This window comes from Aulonocara stuartgranti, assembly GCF_965226115.1.
Source record: "Aulonocara stuartgranti genome assembly, chromosome: 4".
NCBI classification, from domain to species: Eukaryota; Metazoa; Chordata; class Actinopteri; order Cichliformes; family Cichlidae; genus Aulonocara; species Aulonocara stuartgranti.
In genome coordinates, this window is record NC_138942.1 from 23,788,373 (window position 1) to 23,809,921 (window position 21,549).

The window sequence follows — 21,549 nt, forward strand, 5'->3', positions numbered from 1 at the left end:
ACGCATCCTCACACTCCATCCTCTCCTTATCTCCATGTCACCTGGACCAATCTCCTGACTACTCTTCATTTACTACTATAACTTATGTAAAATAAATTGTGTTTATTTTCTTTAGTTTTGATCGCTCATTGTGTTGAATTCTTTCTATGAGTCTGTCTGCAACACACAGTTGTTGTTTTTTTTAACTGTTTCTGAATCGGTCAAAGTAACACTTCTATTTGCTTTAATGCAAATTAGCCCCTAGTCGTGTGCTCTTTCTCCAGTGAAGAGAATACAGCTCCTTCTCTATGTTAATGATAGCTGCATAATCCCACCACAACGTCTTCTTTCCCTATTTAGACGTGAAAGACATTACAAAATTGCGCACTATTAATACGCATTTTGCTCGCGTGTAAAGACCAGGTTTTTTTTTTTAGCCAGTTGTGGCTGAAACTTCACTTGTATGTGAAATCTAGACGAATGGCACATCGGCTCTTATGGACTAAAGCAACAGATAAATAGTTTATGCAGTGTCAGGGTGCTGAAATGTTGCCATCATCAATGTAACAATATGTAGGCCATATAAAGCCATAAAAATACAAATACCTATCGGGTGCCTATGGCCAAAGGGTGTTTTCACGTTATGATCGGTGAAGCTTGATCCTCGGGAATGCATTTAAGTGTTTCTCTTTCTGAAGCACAGCATCAGACGAAGATAATGAAGTGAAATAAAAGGGGGAAAAAGAAGCTGCCGTTAAGTTGATATCACCCAGCTGAGTTTACGTCAGATTGTTAGACAAGAAGCATAACAATCCTCATATAATACACTGTAAACTCACAGGTCCCTGTTAGAGTGGACGGGTTTATGGCAGGGCAGTGATGCCGTATCTGATCACAGCCACAGCGCAAACACTTGCAGGTCACGGCGGCTGCTGCGGGGTTGCGCTCTTCCTCACCTCCGTGCGCAGAGCTTGTTATTTCCATCCGAGCTCACATCGCCCGCCTCCTCTCTCTCTCTCTCTCTCTCTCTCTCTCTCTCTCTCTCTGTTTCTCTATCTCTATCTGAGGCAGTGAGTCGGGGCCGCAGCTCCCATGCGCTCTCCGCTCTCTTTTTTAAAAAGAAACTTCTCATTCTTTCGGATAAATGGAGACAACCTGAGCTTTTAGGATCCATGGTGGATAAACCGGTGTTTAGATTTTAACAAGGCAAGAAAAACAACAGAATCAGGCTCCACACCGCAGCTAGAGGCCAACTTTACCGTCTCTGCGACTCTTTGAAATTCACATCCGCCGCATCTCAGGTAAGCAAAAAAATGGCCGGTATAGAATTGCCCGTCTCCCCTCCCTTTCCCTCATAAATATGTCAAAACTTTTCATATTTATTATTGAGGGAAAAGGTTCACCAACAGCCTTGTAAACGTGCCGCACTTTTTTGGAGTGGAAAAAGCGAGGAGTCACACAGGCTTTACACCTCATATCACCGCAGCGATGACAGACTTTCTAAACCGTGCTGTGTGTCATCTAGATTACAGCTATGATTAAAATATAGACCGCACCACCCTTCTGAAAACAAGGCAGGTATTCTCTCAGAAGAAACGACACTCGATAAAAGATGATGGCAAATCTGTCATCTGCATTTATGACTCCGTTCACCTGTTTTTCTGGCTCTTACATTAGAAAATTTATAGGCTATTAGATGTGTAATATAATATCTGCAATCCTGTCATGGTCTGCTCTTTATCTGGCAATATCCAAATGTTTGGGATTCCAGCAGCAGGTGGAGAAACAATGACATCCAGTGAGAGTGAGGGAGACGCAAGGACACACACATGTCACGGACAGCGCACCGAGATGTTATTGGCGTCGGCTTGTAAAAAACCAAAAACCTTATCATGTTTGCTGAAAGTGTTGAGTAATATTTGTCAGGAAATGGGACGATCTAATTTTAAAAAGTGCACAAAAAGGGACACCACCCCATCAACAGCATGCACTCCCTTTTCAAATGCTGTAAGCAGAAAAAGGAGTAATATTAACTTGTTGTGAAAGCTGGTCTAACAGGCATGGGAAGCTATGCCTATTGCCTGTCATCTCTGGGCTCAACTGTTCATTCTTTTCAGTTAAATTAAAAGTGAGATGCAAAGTATTTTTTTGCTTATTTATTTGTTCTGCTAAACTACGAAAGCAGTGCATATTAATCTTTTAGAGATGCTCGACGTCCGCCTTTGTCTGCTGTGTTCTTTCACCGATCTCCACAGAGGGAACCCAGATATCAAATTCTTATAGCTTCAGCTATTCGGCCAGACAATGGAGTCTTTATGATGGTTTGTGCACCTGAGCCAATCATAATCTGCCTATCAGCTAGCTGACCCGCCTGTATGAGGCCAACACTCTGACAGTAAGCCTTGACACCCCCCCCCCCCCCCCCCCCCCCCCCACGTAGGATCATATGACCTGATCTCGTGCACCTGGATGGACTGTATTTGAAAACTCAATGCAAAACATTTATCCGCAACAGAATAAAGCAGAAAATAGTACAAATTGCATGTGCGGATCAATGGCACTGTCATCCTATGTCACACATTGTGAGTTGCAACACTGTTAAGCTGTATATTAGATCAAAATTTGAATTATTTGTATTATTTTATTTAGAGAGGAATATCTGTGCGTCTTTACCGTTTGCATCTTCCTAATTAAATTCTTTCAGCACTCTGATTTTGCAGGGATTTATACAGAGATTTATGTTCTCTGGGATTTACAGTGAACACCCCCCCTGCCACTGACTTTTTCTTGTTGATTTGAAAATTAATCTCAGCTTCCATTATATGCTCTGATCTTAGATGGACCCGCAGAAACTAGTGTCATGTAAGTCTCAGAATGACTGCATATTCGCTGATTGTCAGAGAGTGGTCTCGAGCAAACTGATTCCCATGATACAACCTGGTTTCACAGCAGTTTGGTGTGTTTCCAAAGCGGTTCACACCCGGCCCTGAAAGAAAAGCTTTCTAAATAGTCAGTGCACTGCAGACAAAGGATCACCATTTTAAGGACACTTTACTGCTTTCCATTACAGATGCACAAAAATGAAAATGGTTTCAGAATGAGTTTGATGCCGTTGTATTTGAGGTGAAACACTGACGCTCAAAGCAACTGAAATCCCGTTTGAAAACCATATAAAGTAAGTCTTTCACTTGGGTGCACAGGTCCTGATGTAGAGCAACGTTAAAGAAGCACTTGAAATGGAGGTTTCTTTATTTATCGTGTTCCACTGAGTGGAAATACTGAAGCGAAAACATGTAGTGTGACTTCTCCAAAAAGGAAATTCAAATTTTTTTTCTTTGGGTGGGTGTGTGTGTGAGTGCATTTCTTTCTTCACCTGCAAAAAGTCAAACTGAGTTTTCTAAGTATAGAGACATTAACAAAAAGGAAGGGAGGGTTAGACACACACACACACACACACACACACACACACACACACACACACACACACACACACACACACACACACACACACACACACAGATGCACACGTCTGCGCACTGCTTTAAAATGGACAATCAACTCCTCTGACCGCAGTACTATAAACAAGAGTGGCTGTCTGTGAAGACGAACAGAGAAGAGAGGAAGGGAGCAGCTACTCACATCTGGTTTGAAAAGGAGGAAGCAAGGATGAGCTTTCTCGGTAATCAAGTCCAAATTAAGAAAAGAGAGAAGAGGAAACATGTGTGTGGTTACTGAAGGGGTCTGTGCGTGCATGTGTGTTTGTGTGTGTTTATAATGTGCCTGCATGCACTGTGTATTTGTGCATGTGCACAACTGCAGGGGTGTGTGTGTCTGTGTGTGTTGGTCTGAGTGTTTGTGGTTTTATCATCTGCAGTGACTGTGGCAGGGTATGCATGCTGTAGATACAAATAATAGCTTAAGAGTTGAGAGGGTGTGATGTTTGTGCTTGTATCGAACTGCGGAGAAGCTTGTCATTGATTTTGTTCACTGTCTGCACAAATATCTGAAGGCAGTTACAAAGTAATAGAGGTAAAGCTGTTGAGAGGAGCTTAATCTCACTTTTAATTTACTTTCACATTTACAATAAAGATTAAACTGGGTACATCAGATGCTGCTCTGGCATTATAACCAGCATGTGTCATTTCTAAGCAGGACAAAAGCACAAGCTCCAGTTTTTACACATGCAGTTAGAGTATGCAAAAGTATGCGTGATTGTGTGTGTTTACATGTGCTGCGGCATCAGATAACCATGATTTGCCTAACTGTTGGCTTCAAGTCACAAAGCGGGCTTGTAGGATAACACCCACTACCCAAAGAGCATGCAAATGCCAGCAGTGCATGGACAGTGTGCATGCCTGTATAAGATGGAGAGAGGAAACCAAGTGGGAGTAAGAGGAAGATCAAGAGAGCACCAATTTGTCTCTGGAAAAGTAAAAATTAAAAGAGTGGAGAGGCAAATGGAAAGATGTCAGCCAATTAAAGTCTATGTCAAGAGTGTGTGGGACCAAAGTTCTGTTATACTTAGTAAGGCATGAAGCGGCTCTTTTAGATGCATCGGTTATCATATTTCAGGACCATATCAGCTATAAAGATAAATATAAAAAAAGATTTTACACCTTGGAGGTAATACAATAAATATGAGATCAGTTGGAAGTCTCAGATAGGAAAATGAGTCAATAATGATGTGTTTTCTCGAGTGATGTCAGTATATGCAGTTTTGGGTAGGACAAGGGATTTACCAGACGTAAGTTCTTTCACCTCATGGCTCTCGGAGAACGACGGAGGAGCTAGAGAATGACTTAAGCTGCTTACAATGTAGCAACACAGAAGCATATAATTCTTATTGTGCTTCCTTTTTTTTTTTTACCATTGTTTATGAAGGCCATAAGATAATCAAGGCCTAAAATGGTGGTTTCTCTCTGTATGGAAACAATGGTGGCAGTGAAATGGTTCAGCAATAAAAACAACAAAAAAAATCTGCTTTAAAAAAAGTAGTGGCTTCATGTAATTACAGCAGTATCAGTATATACATCCTACCTGGCATAGCTTCTGGTTCTGTTGGGCAGCCACAGGTGCTCTGTCCTTGACCACTTAGATGAAAACTTGGTAAATGAGTGTTTTCATATTTAAATACAGAAATGTAATAATTTAGACATTTCTCTATGAGACAGCAGTAACTATATGCACTATATGCACTAAAGGTTTCTTTTAATGCCCTTTCTTTTAATTTAGCATTTAGCTTAGCATGTTAGCATGCTAACATCTGCTAATTGATGCCAAACATGCAGCTAGTTTTTGCACGTAGCTGGTGGCTAAAATTGATACACTTCCCTCTGTATGAGATGTGTGTATTATGTGTCACTTGGTGGTCTGTTCGGAAATTTTATTGAAAACCACAAATGTCAACTTTCTGGTAATAGTTGGTGGGGGTACTAACGGAAAAACTAGGAGGCTAAAAGTTCAATCAGCTTCCCAGAACCATTAATATGCATCCCCAGATTTTATCTGATGGCAACCCATCAGACCAAAGAAGGAAAGAGATTCCATCCATATGACAGAAATAAGTAGCATGAAATTCATAAACAGAAATTATTGTGGCTCACAAACAAAATCAACTTTTATATATTTAAAAACACTGTGTTATTCTGTTTTTACCAAAGTAGAAACTTCTTTCGGGATCATATAAATGTGTATATCTTTTAATTTGGTGCATCTTTCTTAGTCTTGCTGATGTCTGAAAGTAAACTAAGCTATCATATTTCAAATGTGGTTTCTCATAACCTAACAAATATGTCCTCTCAGTTCCTTCTCCTTTTTCATTCACCATTTTGTGCCTGATAACTGTTCAGGGAGCATTCACAGATCTGCGATGTCCTCAGCTAACTCGCATAAGTTAATTTCCAGTACGAGACATGTAAAAACAGACAACATGCTGCACAGCTAACCCCCCCCCCCCTGTGGGTTCTGCTACTTTTTAAGGGTGTAAGAAATGGAAAATGGGACATCTGATGATGTGGAGGCATTGTGGGAGAAGGTGGAGAGCCAACGCTACAACCTGTGTACTACGATCACCCCGTCAAAGCTCACGCCCTACCTTCGTCAGTGCAAAGTCCTGGATGAACTGGATGAGGATGAGATTCTCAACTCACTAGTGCTTGCCACAAAAACAAACCGCACAAGTGGGTAGAAAGGCGTATTTCCACATTTGTTAATTATTAAAGGCAGAACTCCTATTTTGCTTTCTTTTTCTTTGACCTCTCACATGTTAACCCTTCCTCTCTCAGGCCGTCTACTTGACATCCTCCACACTAAAGGCGAGCGGGGGTACGTGGCCTTCCTGGAGAGTCTGGAATTTTACTACCCTGACCTGTACAAGCTGGTCACGGGGAAGGAACCCACACGACGCTTCTCCACCATTGTCGGTGAGGCAAAAATCTTTGCATCCAGCACATACATGCATGAACACACATCTTCCGTGTACTACAAAGACTCATACAGGCTTTGATGGACAGTGAAGTGTAGAAAATTTCTGAAGTGAAGCGTGACATGTGTGAGTTGAAGGTTGGTTGGTGGATCGATTGCCTGCTCCTTCTGCAAGATGCTGAATCCAAAGTTGCCCAGGAGTATTTGACTCAAATGGAGTAGATAGCTCCAGTTCATAACTCCAGTTATGGGAGGAAACTTTGTGAACTGGTCGTTCTGTAGCTGCTTTATAGCTCTGTTCAGGCAAAAGCAGTCACTTCAGTTATGCAGTGTAAGAGCTGAATTGATCCAAATCAGCTTACTTTGCAATCCTGTTATAAAGTCAGAGGTGTATAATATACTTTGTTTTTTTTTTCCTCCTCTGCTCTCCTGCAGTGGAAGAGGGTCACGAGGGTCTGACGCAGTTTCTGATGAATGAAGTCACGAAGCTGCAGCAGCAGTCCAAAGTCAAGACCCTGCAGCACGCTGAGCTCAACAAGAAGTTCGTCACTCTGGAAGATGAAAAAAGGAAGTTAAAGCTGGCCAATCAGGAGCTTCAGGCCTTCCAGCAGAGTAAAGTTTTTGTTTTTGTTTGATATATTTCCTGACCGCAGTTTACTAGCTTCCCACCATCTGTGTCTCTACGCTGAATTTGTATTAATAAGACTGACAATGCAGTTGCGTGGCTGCACTAAGGTGTTGTTTGCCATTCTCACAAAGCGAATAACTTACAGTATATCATTAATATGTTTACTGGGATGCATTTACCGAAAAGATAATGCTTCCAACCACTGCTGCTGATGTCTTGGATGCTTAAAACACACACACACACACACACACACACACACACACACACACACACACACACACACACACACACACACACACACACACACACACACACACCTACTTGCTGCAGACAGTAAAGACAGATGACTATTGTCTCAAATGGTTAAACCTAAAATCTAAACCAAAAGCTTACCACGATTTGCTGAAACTGCAACCCACCACACAGGCTTGGTTTGCCCCGCCTGGTGCACCACATTCAGGTTCGATATGGATAAACTCTGTTGTCTCTCAAAGACTACCAGTGAAACTAGGACGCTGTGGTCTTTATGCCCCATGCAGTTAAACACTGCAGCTGGAACACCAAGCACAAACAAATAAATACTAAAAATAGTGCAAGTACACTCTTTAGGCTTTCACATGCTCATATAATTAGCTTTGCGACTTTTATCATTTTTTTAATATATCAGCGTTGAGCTTGTTTTTGGATGTCATGTAATGTGCTGCAAAACATAAAATGATGTTAATCTTTACACATAAAGGGAAGCCATATTCCTTATTTCCACCAATGAAACAACTGCTGCCCAACAGCAAAGCGAATAAAGAAGAAGGATCTAGTAAAGCTACATTTTCACATTTTTGGTTGCCGCTTAGGGTACAATAAGCTGAGAGAGGAGAGAAACACCTACAGTGATGAGCTCCTGAGAGTAAAGGATGAAAACTACAAGCTGGCCATGAGGTACGCCACGCTGAGTGAGGAGAAGAACATGGCTGTGATGAGAAGCCGAGACTTGCAGCTGGAGGTACTGCCTGACGTATTAAAGCACATGCAGATAAACGCCATCATCACTCTGTGTATTAATGATAATCAATGAACAAAAAACAAAAACAGTAAGAGCGTTCCTCTAGCTCGGTGCTGATCACTGTCTTGTCTGCGTTATAGATTGACCAACTGAAGCACAAGCTGAACAAGGTGGAGGAAGAGTGTAAGATGGAGAGGAGACAGAGTCTGAAGCTGAAGAACGACATCGAGAATCGGCCAAAGAGAGAGCAGATCTTTGAGCTGGAAAGAGAGAACGAGATGCTCAAGATCAAACTGCAGGAGCTACAGTCCATCATACAGGTACTTGAGCATTATGTAATAAAGCACTGACATTGCCTGCTCTGCTATCATAACTTAAACCGACTGTAATAAATACATTTTCACCACTTCAGAGCAGCACAACAAGCTGTTAGCGTGAGCTGTCAAATGCTTATCTCCGCATGTGTGTAAAAATATCTTAGCAGCTAAATGCAACACTGAGTTTGCAGCCCAACTGCTGTTTGTCTGCTGCTGTAAGTGCAAAACAAAAGTGTAAGGTACAAAAACCATCGACACCAAAGGACTGAGCTACTGAGCTGGGTTGGACTAACTAATAATAGAACCTATTATTCATTCATTTTTCAGTTCCAATTGCATAGTTTTCTATTTGCATGATTCACAGATAAAAAATAATCTTATATCATCGGTCTATGTGTGTTTATTTGCTGTGGGAACTTTTAACTGCTCTGCATTTTTAGCTTATCTACCTTTAAGCCAACTTTTTTCTTGTCTGCCTCTCATAAACAGAAGGCTTTGAAAACAAGTGGGTGTGGCTTCTGTGCTCACCGACAAACCTGTTTGCCTCAGATGACCATATTGGGAAAATCTGCTCTCATTGACATCATAGAGAGCTAAGAGTATTTGGTCATGTTTAATATGAACATCCACCATCTTTAACAGTAGACACGCTCACTGGCCACTTCATTGGGTACACCTTGTTAGTACCAGATTGGGCCTCTTTTTGTCTTTAGAACTGCTTTAATTCTCCGTGGCATAGATTCAACAAAATGCTGGAAATATTCCTCTGAGATTTTGGTCCATATTGACATGATAGCATCACACAGTTGCTGCAGTTTTGCCAGCTGCACATCCATGATGTGAATCTCCCGTTTCAACAACACCTCAAAGCGTTCTATTAGAGACCATCTGAGTACAACAAAGTCATTGTCATGTCCAAGAAAGCACCATCCCTGCACCATTACACCACCAACAGCAGCCTAACCTGCTGAGGCGAAGAAGGATGGATCCATGCTTTCATGTTGTAATCTGAATGTCGCACTAGAAATTGAGACCAAGCATGTTTCTTCAGTTGTCTGTTTCCCCTTTTGGTGAGCAAATATGAATTCCAGCTTCAGTTTCCTGTTGTTAGTTGACATGAGAGACCAGATCCAATGTGGTCTTCTGCTGCTGTAGCCAATCTGCGCCAAGGTTACATAATTCTACATTCAGAGATGCTCTTCTGCATAACTTGGCTGTAATGAGTGGTTTTTGAGTTACTGGTGCCTTCCTCACTCTTCCTAATCTGGGAAAACAAGACATTGGACTCAAAACTAAGTACACATACACGGGACAGGAGGCTAGCAAAATAAAACAGGAATCAAAAGACAATGGATGTAATATAATGATGGGAAAGGGGTTAATGGTAAACAATAACTATAGTTACAAAATATAAAAGAAAAGAAATTCTGAGCTGAAAACATCATGGAAAACCAAACAGGAACTAAAGTTAGAATACAAACCTCTAAAGAACCAAGAACAGACTCCCAATCAGGCATTTCTACCCAGAGAACTGCAGCTCATTGGATGTTATGTCTTTTTCAGGACATTCTCTTTAAACTATATAGATGATTATGTGGGTAAATCCCAGTAGATCAGCAGTTTCTGAAATACTGATCTGCCCGACTGGCACCAACAACAACGCCACCTTTTAAACTCCCTTAAATCACCTTTCGTCCTCATTCTGATGCTCAGTTTGAGCTTCAGCAGATCGTCTTGACCGTGTCTACACGCACTGACTTGTTTTGTGTTAATAAACAGCTGAAAAGCTGTACCCATTGAAGTGTCCAGTGAGTGTGCCATGAAATAAGGGAACGGACAATAGATGCATCATTTTATTTTTCTTAACTTTGCTCTATAAATTACTCTGAAGAAGGTCTAAATGTGATGAGGTGTTCTATCAATAAACTCACACTTATTGGTTGACTCACTATTTCCTTGCTGATAAGCATAAAAAGGAAAGGTTGACAACTGCAGTGTAGCAGCCAGTCATATGATTTCATATCTAACAGTGTTAATGTGTGTGTGTGTTTCTTACCCAGCCCGGCCCTTTACCTGAGTCAGACAAGGCCATCCTTGACATTTTGGAGCATGACAGACAGGAAGCACTAGAAGACAGACAGGATCTGGTCAACCGCCTCTACAACCTGCATGAAGAAATCAGACAGGCAGAGGAACTACGAGATAAGGTTACAACCACACACACACACACACACACACATAAGAATGTATGGCTGTATGCTGTAAGTGGGCTAAATGGGAGTTTAGCAGTCATATTTCTGTCTGGCAGCTTGTTTCCATCTGTGTTTAAATGTGTGAATATGTAGCAGTGTGGTGCAGAGAGGCACACTGAACAAACAGGCTTTGCAGTAACACACCCTAAAAAAGGTTTTTAGGGTGTGTTACTGCAAAGCCTGTTTGTTCAGTGCCCCATGAGACCTTTGAAGAAAGCCCCGTCTCAGGCCTCTTTCTGCATAATCTGGTGGCTCTTTATTTCTCTCCCGCTGTTTCTCTTCCTGTATTTCTCTACCTGTTTTTGTCTAACTATAAATAACCGTTAGTTTTGGTCTGTGTGCGTGTGTGTGTGTGTCCATGTATGCAGTACCTGGAAGAAAAGGAGGACCTGGAGCTGAAGTGCTCCACACTGCAGAAGGATTGCGAGATGTATCGCAACCGCATAGACACCATCGCTGTACAGCTAGACGAGGTGGAGAAGGAGAGAGACCAGGTGAAAACACACACAACACACATGATTTCATACATACAAAATCATTCATACTTCTGTGTTAACTCCTCTGCTGCTTGCAGGCGTTTCGAGCCAGAGACGAGGCCCAGCACCAGTTCTCCCAGTGTCTCATCGACAAGGACAAGTATCGCAAGCAGATCAGAGAGCTGGAGGAGAGGAGCGATGAACTCCACCTGGAGATTGTACGCAAAGACGCTAAGCTGGTCACTCTGGAGTCTCGCCTGCGACGAATGTCCAAAGACATCAACCTAGACCAGGTCAGACACAGTAGTGCGAAGGGATATTGTTTCTTTTCTTCACATATCGATTTAAAAAATGCTCAAGTTTTCGCCAAACATTCCTCCCCTTTAACAGTTTCACTGTTTTTGCAGAGTCTACCAAGGGATTTACCTCCGTCCATCATTTCTCAGGGAGATGATAGTAAACTGGCACAGGGACAGTCTGAATGCTCCAGCGACGAGTCGCCTGACGACAAGTTCTTCTCCGAGGAGCCCCGACTCAGACGCAGACTCAACCTCAAAGCGGGGGTCAGTTATTCTCTCCTTAACCTTATAGATCATGTGAAGCAAAGACCAAACTCAATACCTTCTAATGCACAGAGCAGAGATTTATCAAATGGCTCTGCTACACATGACAAACTGATCAAAATGACTGTGTTTTGTCTTTTAGAATAGAGTAAAGTCTCCAGTCTCTTTACTGAAAGACTTTCCAATCAACTCAGAGAACAGTCACCCTGCAGGTAACACTACCTACCGCCGCATTTCCTACAGCAACATGTGACCAATCCTTTTGTGCAGCTTTATCAAAGTTTATCTCCACCTTCCAGCTTCGGCTCCTACCAACGGAGGCAACTTTCTGGAGATCAACGTGCCGAATTATGGCAACAGCAGCTCTCTCCCTCCCTCACCCAGCATCCCTATTTCCCCCACATATCCGCCCTCGTCGGCTCCCCCGCTCACCTGCTCTTCGTCCACCTCCCAGCTCATGTTCAGCCCGGTGGATTCACCCAGCAACAGGCAAATGGTGCGACTCAGTTGTTTTTGCTTACTTTTAATACCAGTGAAATTGCGCCGCTCTGATTTTGGTAAAAAATAATCATCCTGGCTGCTCTTTGTAGAAATCCTGGTCTATCCAGAATCTAATGCAGTGTTGACGTAAATGGCTTGTCCAGCGTATAATGGTGACTTCTCCCTTTCAGCTGCGTTGCCGTAACGACAGCATCCTGTCCACTCTTCCTGAACCCCCTGAGAAAGCGTCCCTTTACCGTCGAGAGAGGGAGAAGGAGCACGACTTCTACCCCCGCAGGTACTGAATAAACGTCACGGAGACGACCGATTGAACTTCATGGCAGTAAAGTTTGAAGAATTTCTGCTGGTTTGCCTTCCCTTCAGTCTGATTTGTTTTGTCTGTTTTAGCATCTCTGACTTTGACAGTGACAACATGGAAATGGAGCTTGGTAATGCACTTTTTAAACATCTGCTATTTGTGATCTGAGATACTATGTTTACCTTCAGTTGACCTGGTTTTTCTTTTTGAAGGAAAAAAAATGATCCATCTATTTCTATTCTTTCCTCAGAGGATGAGCGTGGTCCTCCCTCTGTGCACTCATCTTCCTCTTCCCATCAGTCTGAAGGAATGGACACTTATGACCTGGAGCAGGTCAACAACATCTTCAGGAAACTCTCTTTGGAGAGGTACAGCATGTCCGCTGGTGCAGAAACGCACACAGGAATAAAAGCGAAAAGTGATGCTGACTTACAAACACCTTCTGCTTTGTGTCTTTGCGTGCTCGTGCAGGCCGTTCCGCCCGTCTCTTTCCTCCTTCTCCAGACTCAGCGGGTCCCTGAAGCCGGTGCAGGAGCTGTCACTGCAAGGCGACAACCTGCTGAAGGACATCAGGCTGATCGGTGGCAACGACAGCGGGATCTTCATCTCGTATGTCCAGTCTGGGTCCAACGCAGAGAAGGCGGGGCTACGAGAGGGCCACCACCTCATGTTTGTATGTCATCTACCTCCTGAATGTTTTAATTGTGAAAAGATTCATGGTGGCAGTAAGACGACCTCAGTTAAAACAGCTGGATGTGCAAAAAGAAAAGCTCTTTAGAGAACTGGGAACGTGGATGGACATTTAGAGAGGAACGAGGAACACGCCGAATTCATAATTTTAGACACCTGCTTGTTTTATTTGTTCTATTTCTGTTCCTTTTCCTGTGACAGTTTTTAGAAGGGACTAATCGGTAATCTTTGTTTCTGCTGTGATTGGCTGTCCAGCTTGAAGGGTGCATACGTGGGGAAAACCAGAGCATTTCATTGGAGACGAGCACTCAGGAAGAAGCCCACTGGACTCTGCAGCACTGCTCTGGGCCCATCACCCTGCACTATCGAGCCAGCCACGACTGTAAGTGATGTTTATATTGGAACATTTGTTGAATGTGACTCCACAGCATACATGAACTCAAATATATGCTCGCCCTGCAGCTTATCGCCGTCTCCAGAGCAATCTAGCAGATGGCACTTTAGCATCCGGCGACTCATTCTACATACGTGTCAACCTCAACATCTCCGGACAGTCGGACAGCTGCTCTTTGTCCGTGCGCTGCGATGAGGTGGTGCACGTGCTGGACACCAGGCACCAGGGCCGCTGTGAGTGGCAGTGCGCCCGTGTGGACCCCTACAGCGGCTCTGACCTGGCTGAGCGAGGCACTATACCCAGTTACTCACGGTACAGACTTTGTATGCTTTTGTTTTTTAAACTGAAGTTTGTGAGTGAGTTTTAGCTCAGATTTTCAAAATGCAGTAGCAGCTGATTACCACTGATCTCCTGAAAGATTACACATTACACCAAAGAAGCATTAACCTGAAACATCTGCAGAAACAGCCTGTTGTAACCTCAGAGCATAATAAAAAGAAGCCCGAGGGAGGACGAGTTCGTACACGGAGGGAGAATCTTGACAAGCATTCAGTGTGCATGTGTGTGTGTGTTTTTGTGTGTTTACGTGTGTGAATAGAGCCCAGCAGCTGCTCCTGGTAAAGATTCAGAAGTTAGTGTATCGAGGGGGGAAAGAAGAGAATGAAATTCAACGGAACAACAGGGTGAGAAACCTCAGCCTCTTTCTTTTTCCTCTCGCTCTCTCACTTAGTTTAAAAAAGTGCATTGAAAATTTGAATACGGGTATTTGACTAAAGCAAAGATGCGTAAATAAGTCTTATAGTCTGGGTTGCAAATTAAGGGTTCGCAAACTAACGCGTAATGTGGGGGAAAATCCTTCCTAGGTCATTGGATTGGCGGGGGAGGTGGTTTGATGTGCACAACCGGAACAACAAAGGCAGTTTTCCCAGAAATGATTAATATCCAACTATTTCCCAATAAAAAATTTACCATTTAATAGTTCTTATCCTGGCCATCTCTGTATATTTTGGATATTTCTTTCCAATATTGATTGCAAGCAGTTTGCATGCAACCACGCCTGCATGATAGTTGCAACCCTCCCCTCGAAAAAAAATTTCTATGCATTTCCAAATAATCTGAGACTAGGCGATGGGTTTCCAGATTGCATTCCAGATTGGATTTATTTTGCAGTTCATCCATGAGATACCCTTTCGGGTACCTGCATTGCATGATAAACAAGCCGTATACATGCCCATGCATCTGCAATCAAAAAGAAAACACTCTAGAGTGCTCTTTGATAACACGCTAGAACTAAGCTTTCTGCTTAAGCTTGGGTCAGCATCAGTTTACATTGATGTCAGGTTGGTTGAGTAAGTAGTTATTTCAGGGCGTTATTCTGCTATGTTGTGCTCACAAAAGCGTGTTTGTTACAGTTTGGATCACAACATTCATGTATGCTTTTCATTTCTGCCTAGAATAATTTACAACCAGAAGAAACCAGCCACTCTCCTGATCCCAGAGCCAGCCCGCGCTTGTCTAGAGCGAGCATCTTCCTCACTCAAATACTGCAGGTAATAAAGTTCAAACAAAACCTCCAGTTGTCGCGATGTCGAGAGTTGTTCGGCGGTGCGGAAACTTAAGACAATGAATCAAGATTGGTCCTAATAAACTCTTCGTTTTCCATAAAACCGATGCGCAACTGCCTCCACGTCTCAGTAACTCAGGCCTTTTTTTCTATATCTGCTTTGATTTGCAGTTTGTGAGCAGGGTGGACATCAAGTACAAGCGAATGAACAGCAATGAGCGTGTGAGGATCATCAACTCAGGCAGCACAACACTACCCAGGCAAGGCTTTGAGGTGCTTCGACCCGAAGGTGAGCACAAAGCGTTGCAGTCGGTCGGTTGGGGGGGAGAGACAAAACAAAGACGGTGCACATGTGCTAACTACGGAAAATTCACAGCTGAAGCATTTGAAGTGGCTGTCAAAAGCGCAGAAAGTGAAAGCAGCAGTGGTAAAGAGCTGCTAAAGGGTGCATAGGTGCCATTTTCCATGCAAGCAATTCTGGTGAAGCTGAAGCGCGAAAAAAAGGAAGAAAAAAAGCTGAAAGGAGTTGAGGATTGAAGACACCGTGAGCACAGAGAGCAACTGAAGTAAATCACGTCTAAAAAAGCAAAAGTTGTGGAAAGTTGTTTTGATGGTTTTTGTTGTCAAAAAGCTCAGAGCGTGTGAAGTGTCAGTTGTATAAGAAGCCCTGACAGGAGCTGAAGGAGTCATTGGAAGAGTAAGATGAAAGTGTGTGAAATGTCACTTGATGTAAACACAGACGGGTGTGCGGTGGAAACGGTTGGAAGTTGTGCTCAAGTGTAAGACTGGAAAGTGCTTGAACTGTGTGCTCTGCATAACATGTGTGAGCCAAAGCAGCAATTTAAACATTTAAATTACATAGCGAGGTGTGAAAAGGCCATGAAACTAAAACTGCTATAACAGTAACACTATAAAAATATGATAACGTGGAATTAACTGTTTAGGTGAGAGCATGAATGAAAGGCTTTAATAGAACATGGGGGTGGGGCTGTGACTGGAAATGTTGCTGCACAAGATTCATGTTAATTTTTAAAAAGAGTACTGAAGGTGTACAATGCAGTGCTTAGTTTCTTTTATCTGCACTGAGCCCTTCTTTTGCTGGCTGCTTTTTCTCTTTTCACTCTGTTGCTCAAATTCAGACTAGATATTCGTTTGCTAAAATTATTTTTGGCAGCTCTTCACTTTCTGTTCTCAAACTGAGTCATAATTGTGCTATACCTCTCGTTGCACGCTGTGGCTGTTGGTGCAAACAGATGCCGCTGACGGAGATGGTGAGCTGAGCAGGAGCTTGAGCCTGATTCCCTACAGTCCCGTCACCCTCCAGCGGACCCAGAGAAGAAGACCGGTCCTATTCACGCCCGCTGCTCTCGCCAAAACCATTATCCAGAAAATACTTAACATGGGGGGAGCCATGGACTTTAATATCTGCAAACCAGGTCAGTGTATGAAGGCTCACAATGAGGAATCTTTATACCTCATTGAGATAAGAAGTATATAAACTATAGACGAGTCGTTGAGAGAAGAGGAAGCAACTACTCAGATGTAGGTCAGGTATTGTGCTGTGTGTAAATGTTAAGGAGTATAGCCAAAGAGACAGCAGAGGCAGGATTTAAGATGACCCAGATGATAGTTAGAATGACGATGCACAGAGATGACACAGATAGTTTAGTTGCGACACTTCAGCTGACCCACTGTAATGTGAAAACGTTGCCGGCCCCGTCAGATTTTTAGAGAATTAACACTCCGGTCACATGACAAACCAACCGGTCCCAGTGGACCAGGGGCGCGACAAGTTGCCGGTGTAAAAAATGTTGAACATCTGGCGAACTCAAGAGACTGCTTGAAGTCTCAATTACGTCGACATTCCCCACGGCAAAAACCACAAAGGTTTCTGTTCCTTGTGCTAAATGTGCTGTGGTGACTGTTAACAAATGAACAGTTTCATCTCTCTGCCCTTAGAGCCACAATTTGACAAGACAAGAAACAGACTTGACATCTTTTCTTTTTTTGTCCTGTTTCCTTTGCATCCTGCTGAGCAGACAGCTTGACCAAGGAGGAGTTTCATCTAAAACAGAACGTGGAGCCCTTCATTCACTACAAAGAGAAACAAGCCACTTTTGAATGCATCACCAGAGAAAACATAGAGGCTGTCGCTGCAAAAGTGAGTTTATATTGTGTGTGTGTGAAAATGCAACGTCTCCTAATGTGTTTACTCCTTTATAAACGTTAAGGGACCACTTTAGTCAAAGGGGAGTGTGGAAGACTGACATGACCCCCGTTGTTGTGGGAATGTTATTCTAATGTAATTATTCAGATTTGTAAAGTTAATAATGATCGAGACAACCTGACACTAAAAGACATACAACAAATGTAACCAGTGATAAACCTGTCATATTCACAGGCCTAATTATCGCACACATAGAAACTATAAGGCTTTATTTGTTAACTTTACACTAAAGTGTACACTGTGTGTGATGAAACTGAAACAAACAAGCCTTAAATGTGCTATCATCCTAACCCCAATCATATAACTTACCCCTACTTCTCACCCTTTAAGAAATAGCTGTAAAAATGTAGTAAACATGCTATAGTAATGCTATGTGATTACAGTGGAAATCCTGATGAATATATTAACAGCAAGATATAGATTTTTTTGAAATATTGTTTCTTTTAGTAAGCGCACATATTTACAGGAATTCAAAAGTTAAGTTTAACCCTTTAAACCCTAAACTAATTTATCCTTTAAACCAGGGGTGGGCAACTCCAGGTTTTAGATGTGTCCATGATCCAACACAGCTGATTTAAATGGCTAAATTACCTCCTGAACATGTCTTGAAGTTCTCCAGAGGCCTGGTAATGAACTAATCATTTGATTCAGGTGTCTTGACCCAGAGTGAGGTCTAAAATGCAGGACTCTGACCCTCAAGGCTTGGAGTTGCCCAACCTTGCTAAAAATGCTAACCGTCACCAGTGACAGGTTATTGTTTAAAGGGTTAAATAATTCATTTATGAATATTTTGCTTGTTATTTCAGTTATTTTGTGTTTAGTGGTGCAGTGGTTAGCACTGTTAACGCAAAATAAGAAGGCCCGGCTGGTTGGAGCTGTATGGACTTTGCATGCTGGGTACTTGAGTTTCTAAACTGGCTAAAGGCATGAATGACTGTCGTCTGGCTCTCTGTGTTAGCCCTGTGACAAACTGGCAACCAGTCCAAGTGTACCTATGGCTTTCTTAGGATAACACTGATATACTGTCATAATATGAAAACTTAAAAAAAAGAAAATAAATTGAGAACATGAGAGTCGCAGCATTTTACAGTAATAAACTGTTCATAGAAATTACAGGGGGAACTAAAATAATAGTATAATGGTAACCAAAGATCCTACAATATGGTATTACATATCTTTTATTCTATACAGCATGATTATTTAAAAACATATAAAAAACAAACCAATATTACAGTTCAGTTTTACTTTTATTTGTCATGTGTGATTTACGACAAACACTGAAATGTGTTTGATGAGATGAAAAACAAGAAATTAAGATAAAAGAAGTAAGTTAGTAAGTAAGTAAAGTTTATTTATTAAGCGCTTTTCATAGACAGGTAGTCACAAAGCAGAGATTAAAATAAACAGTACGATAAATAGCAAAATGCACGATATACACAATATAGAGTTTAAATGTAAATTAAAAATATAAAAATGTAAAAAGCATTGGTCAACAGAAAGCTTGTTTAAACAGTAAAGTTTTACTGTAGTAATAAATAAGGTTAAAAAAGTAATGAATAAATAAATGTACATGGGATGGGGGGGGGGGGGGGGGGTGCAATATGCAGCATGTTGCACATGAGGAAACTGAGAACTGTAAGCAGCAGTTGGGTGTTGCTGTAGAGGCGTCTGATGGCTTGATAATAAAACGTGTTCTTTAATCTGTATCATCTGCTGTAAAAAACAGTTAAAAGCTGGTAAATCCAGTTTCTACATCCAGACACGGTGCATGCAATATTAAAACACAGACACACAATAAATAAATATGCAAAATAAGGAAACATTAAAGATGTAAAGCGTAGTTGTTCAGTGCAAGTCTCGGTCTTTTTTCTTCTCCTTAAAAAAAAAAAAAGTCAAAGAAAGTCAACTGCTCTAAAAATGACACCGTTGTTTGTCAGTCCTATTCATACCTTTTGAAATAAAGTGGGTCAGTTAAGTGATACCCCCCCCCCCCCCCCCCCTTCCACCAACGTAAAGAAATTGAACTGCACATTTAATCCCTCATATGTTAGTATGAGAAAAAGAGGTGGAGGTTCAACAGTATGTTTTGGTTTTTCTGCCTGATAAAACAAATGCTGCTGTAGTAAAATCCCCCCCCCCCAATTTCCCAGGTGAATATGCTGACTGACTAGCTGTAGTCCCGAGGTCCAAGTAGTGCTAGTTTGTCTCCACCTGTGCTTCATATGCCAAGCACGGAAACACCTGTGATACTCGAAGCAGGGGAGCTAAAATGGAAAAAGTGTGTCCAGTGGAAATGGGGTGCAGGCTTCTCAATCACAATGCTTCTGAGGGAAGTGTGAGTCAGAACGCAGGCCTGTAGGAAGCTAGTGCCCTCTGAATGAGCTGTCACCGGCTGTGGCTAATTAAAAAATAGACGTTATCTAAAGGCTAACCACAAGACACACATTTAGGTCTGATGAGCCTGTGGTAGGCCTACCTCAGCTGACAGCGTCTTGCAGTTAAAGGCCGAAACACAGCGGTGTCAAGATGTTAAGCCTTCAAGGCCGACCTCATTTAATTTATTCGTAGTGCAGAGAAATCAGGTTGTAAGACCAAGTCCTCACCTAACTCCTCAACAGAATGAATAGATATATATGCGAAAGCAGTTAACTTTAAAATCTTTTAATGAGACTTCCTTGTTCATGTATGTACGTAGTAGATCTGTATTTGTCTGTAAAGGCTGTTTTTTTCCACCCGTCACCAGGGCAAACACTGCCTGCTGGAGGCTGAGCTGAGCTGCGTCAAGGACCTTCTGCGGAGAGAAATCTACCCAATCATCATCTACGTCAAGATCTGTGACAAAAATGTCAAGAAATTAAGGTAGACCTAGCAAAGCTTGTTTAATCTTGCATGTTTACCCTGTGACTCAAACCACACAGCTGCAAACCGCAATTCTTTTTTTCCAAGAACAAGAAGAAAAAAAAAAACAGTCCCTGATATTTTGATATGACACCAGATAAGAGTTGGCGTTGAGCCGAGGATGTCAGTTTAATGTTGTTGTTGCTTTTGAACTTTTAATCGTAGCTGGCTGCAATTACCTTTCTTTTTGTGTGTGTCCTGCCCAGAAAGGTACCAAGATCTAGATCCTTACTCAAAATATCTGTGTGCGTGATCCCCTCAACTGTCCGTTACGTGATTTTAAATGAAGCCAGATGTTTGACGTGTGTTATGGTGGATTGTGTCTTTAAATAGCAGTCCAGCTCATGAACCCATTACCGTCAGCCTTATCTTTCTGAGAAAAAGCATGCAGACCGCTGTTGCAGACTGTCGACAGGATCTCATCAGAAACACTGGGTTCTAAACCACACTCACCACCTCATCGCTGCTTCCTTCCTGTTTCCTCTCCACACAGGAAGTTGCCTCTGCGCGTGGAGTCAGAGGAAGACTTTGTGAAGCTGTGTCGCGCAAAAGAGAAGGAGCTGGAGGGCATCCCATGTCTGTATGCCACCCTGGAGCCGGAGGCCTGGGCAGGGACGGAGGACCTCATCAGGGTGATCAAAGACCGAATACTGGACGAGCAGAAGAAAACCATCTGGGTGGAGCAGGACCTGCTGTAGGCAAACACAGATACACGCAATAGCCTGTACATGTGCCGTTAAACACAGTAAAACACAAAAAGCCTTCTATATCATGCTTTTCTGCGTTTATATTTATGGTGAAACTCAAAAATGTAAGTGGGGAAATTGTTAAATAAATAAATGCATTATATATTTTGTAAATATGTCTTTTATTTAGAAAAATAAACAGTTTGAAAACATGAAAAAGAATCCTTTCTTTGCCTTGAATTGCATGTTAAAAATAAGATTAAAAAATGAAACTTAGCTGTACTTTCAATAAGAGTGAGACCGGACCTACATGAGATTGTGCTGCCCTCTAGTGACTAAAATTGGAACGGCCCGATAAGCAGCTTCATTCATTTAGCATGAAAATGATCCCAAACGCACTGCCAGTGGAGTAAAATCAAACTTGGATAGAAAAACACAGAGTGGAACACTATGAGTCATGGATTGGCCTCCCAATCATTTGCAGAGCTCAAAATTATTGAAGCAGTGTTTGATCATGTTGATGGAGAACAGAACAAAAGGCAGAAACATCCAAAGAAAAGCTTTGAATGTCCTTCATGAAGCCTGGAGAACTATTCCTGAAGACTACTTAAAGAAATGACAAGTAAGCTGCCTAAGACAGATCAGGCTGTGTT

General features: G+C 42.2%; 1 protein-coding gene across 1 annotated transcript; it reads left to right on the forward strand.

Moving 5' to 3' along the window:
* Positions 1 to 1,036: 1,036 nt before the first annotated feature.
* On the forward strand, positions 1,037 to 21,221 carry card11 (caspase recruitment domain family, member 11). Its single transcript, XM_082530367.1, has 25 exons — positions 1,037 to 1,280; positions 5,959 to 6,158; positions 6,264 to 6,401; positions 6,838 to 7,014; positions 7,882 to 8,030; positions 8,171 to 8,350; positions 10,408 to 10,554; positions 10,968 to 11,093; positions 11,174 to 11,368; positions 11,483 to 11,638; positions 11,781 to 11,850; positions 11,938 to 12,134; positions 12,310 to 12,416; positions 12,527 to 12,567; positions 12,688 to 12,805; positions 12,909 to 13,110; positions 13,383 to 13,509; positions 13,590 to 13,833; positions 14,120 to 14,204; positions 14,976 to 15,071; positions 15,257 to 15,374; positions 16,339 to 16,521; positions 17,125 to 17,246; positions 20,056 to 20,171; positions 20,704 to 21,221. Exons 2-25 carry the CDS (start codon positions 5,969 to 5,971, stop codon positions 20,906 to 20,908), a joined length of 3,489 nt encoding a protein of 1,162 aa, XP_082386493.1. The 5' UTR covers positions 1,037 to 1,280; positions 5,959 to 5,968; the 3' UTR covers positions 20,909 to 21,221.
* The last annotated feature ends 328 nt before the right edge of the window (positions 21,222 to 21,549 follow it).

Excerpts from the sequence above, each read along its gene's own strand:
- card11 (XM_082530367.1), top strand. The coding sequence starts at position 5,969 with ATGGAAAATGGGACATCTGATGATGTGGAGGCATTGTGGGAGAAGGTG. Across the intron at positions 13,510-13,589 it reads CTATCGAGCCAGCCACGACT|CTTATCGCCGTCTCCAGAGC; the intron begins GTAAGTGATGTT and ends CTCGCCCTGCAG. Across the intron at positions 15,375-16,338 it reads TGAGGTGCTTCGACCCGAAG|ATGCCGCTGACGGAGATGGT; the intron begins GTGAGCACAAAG and ends TGGTGCAAACAG.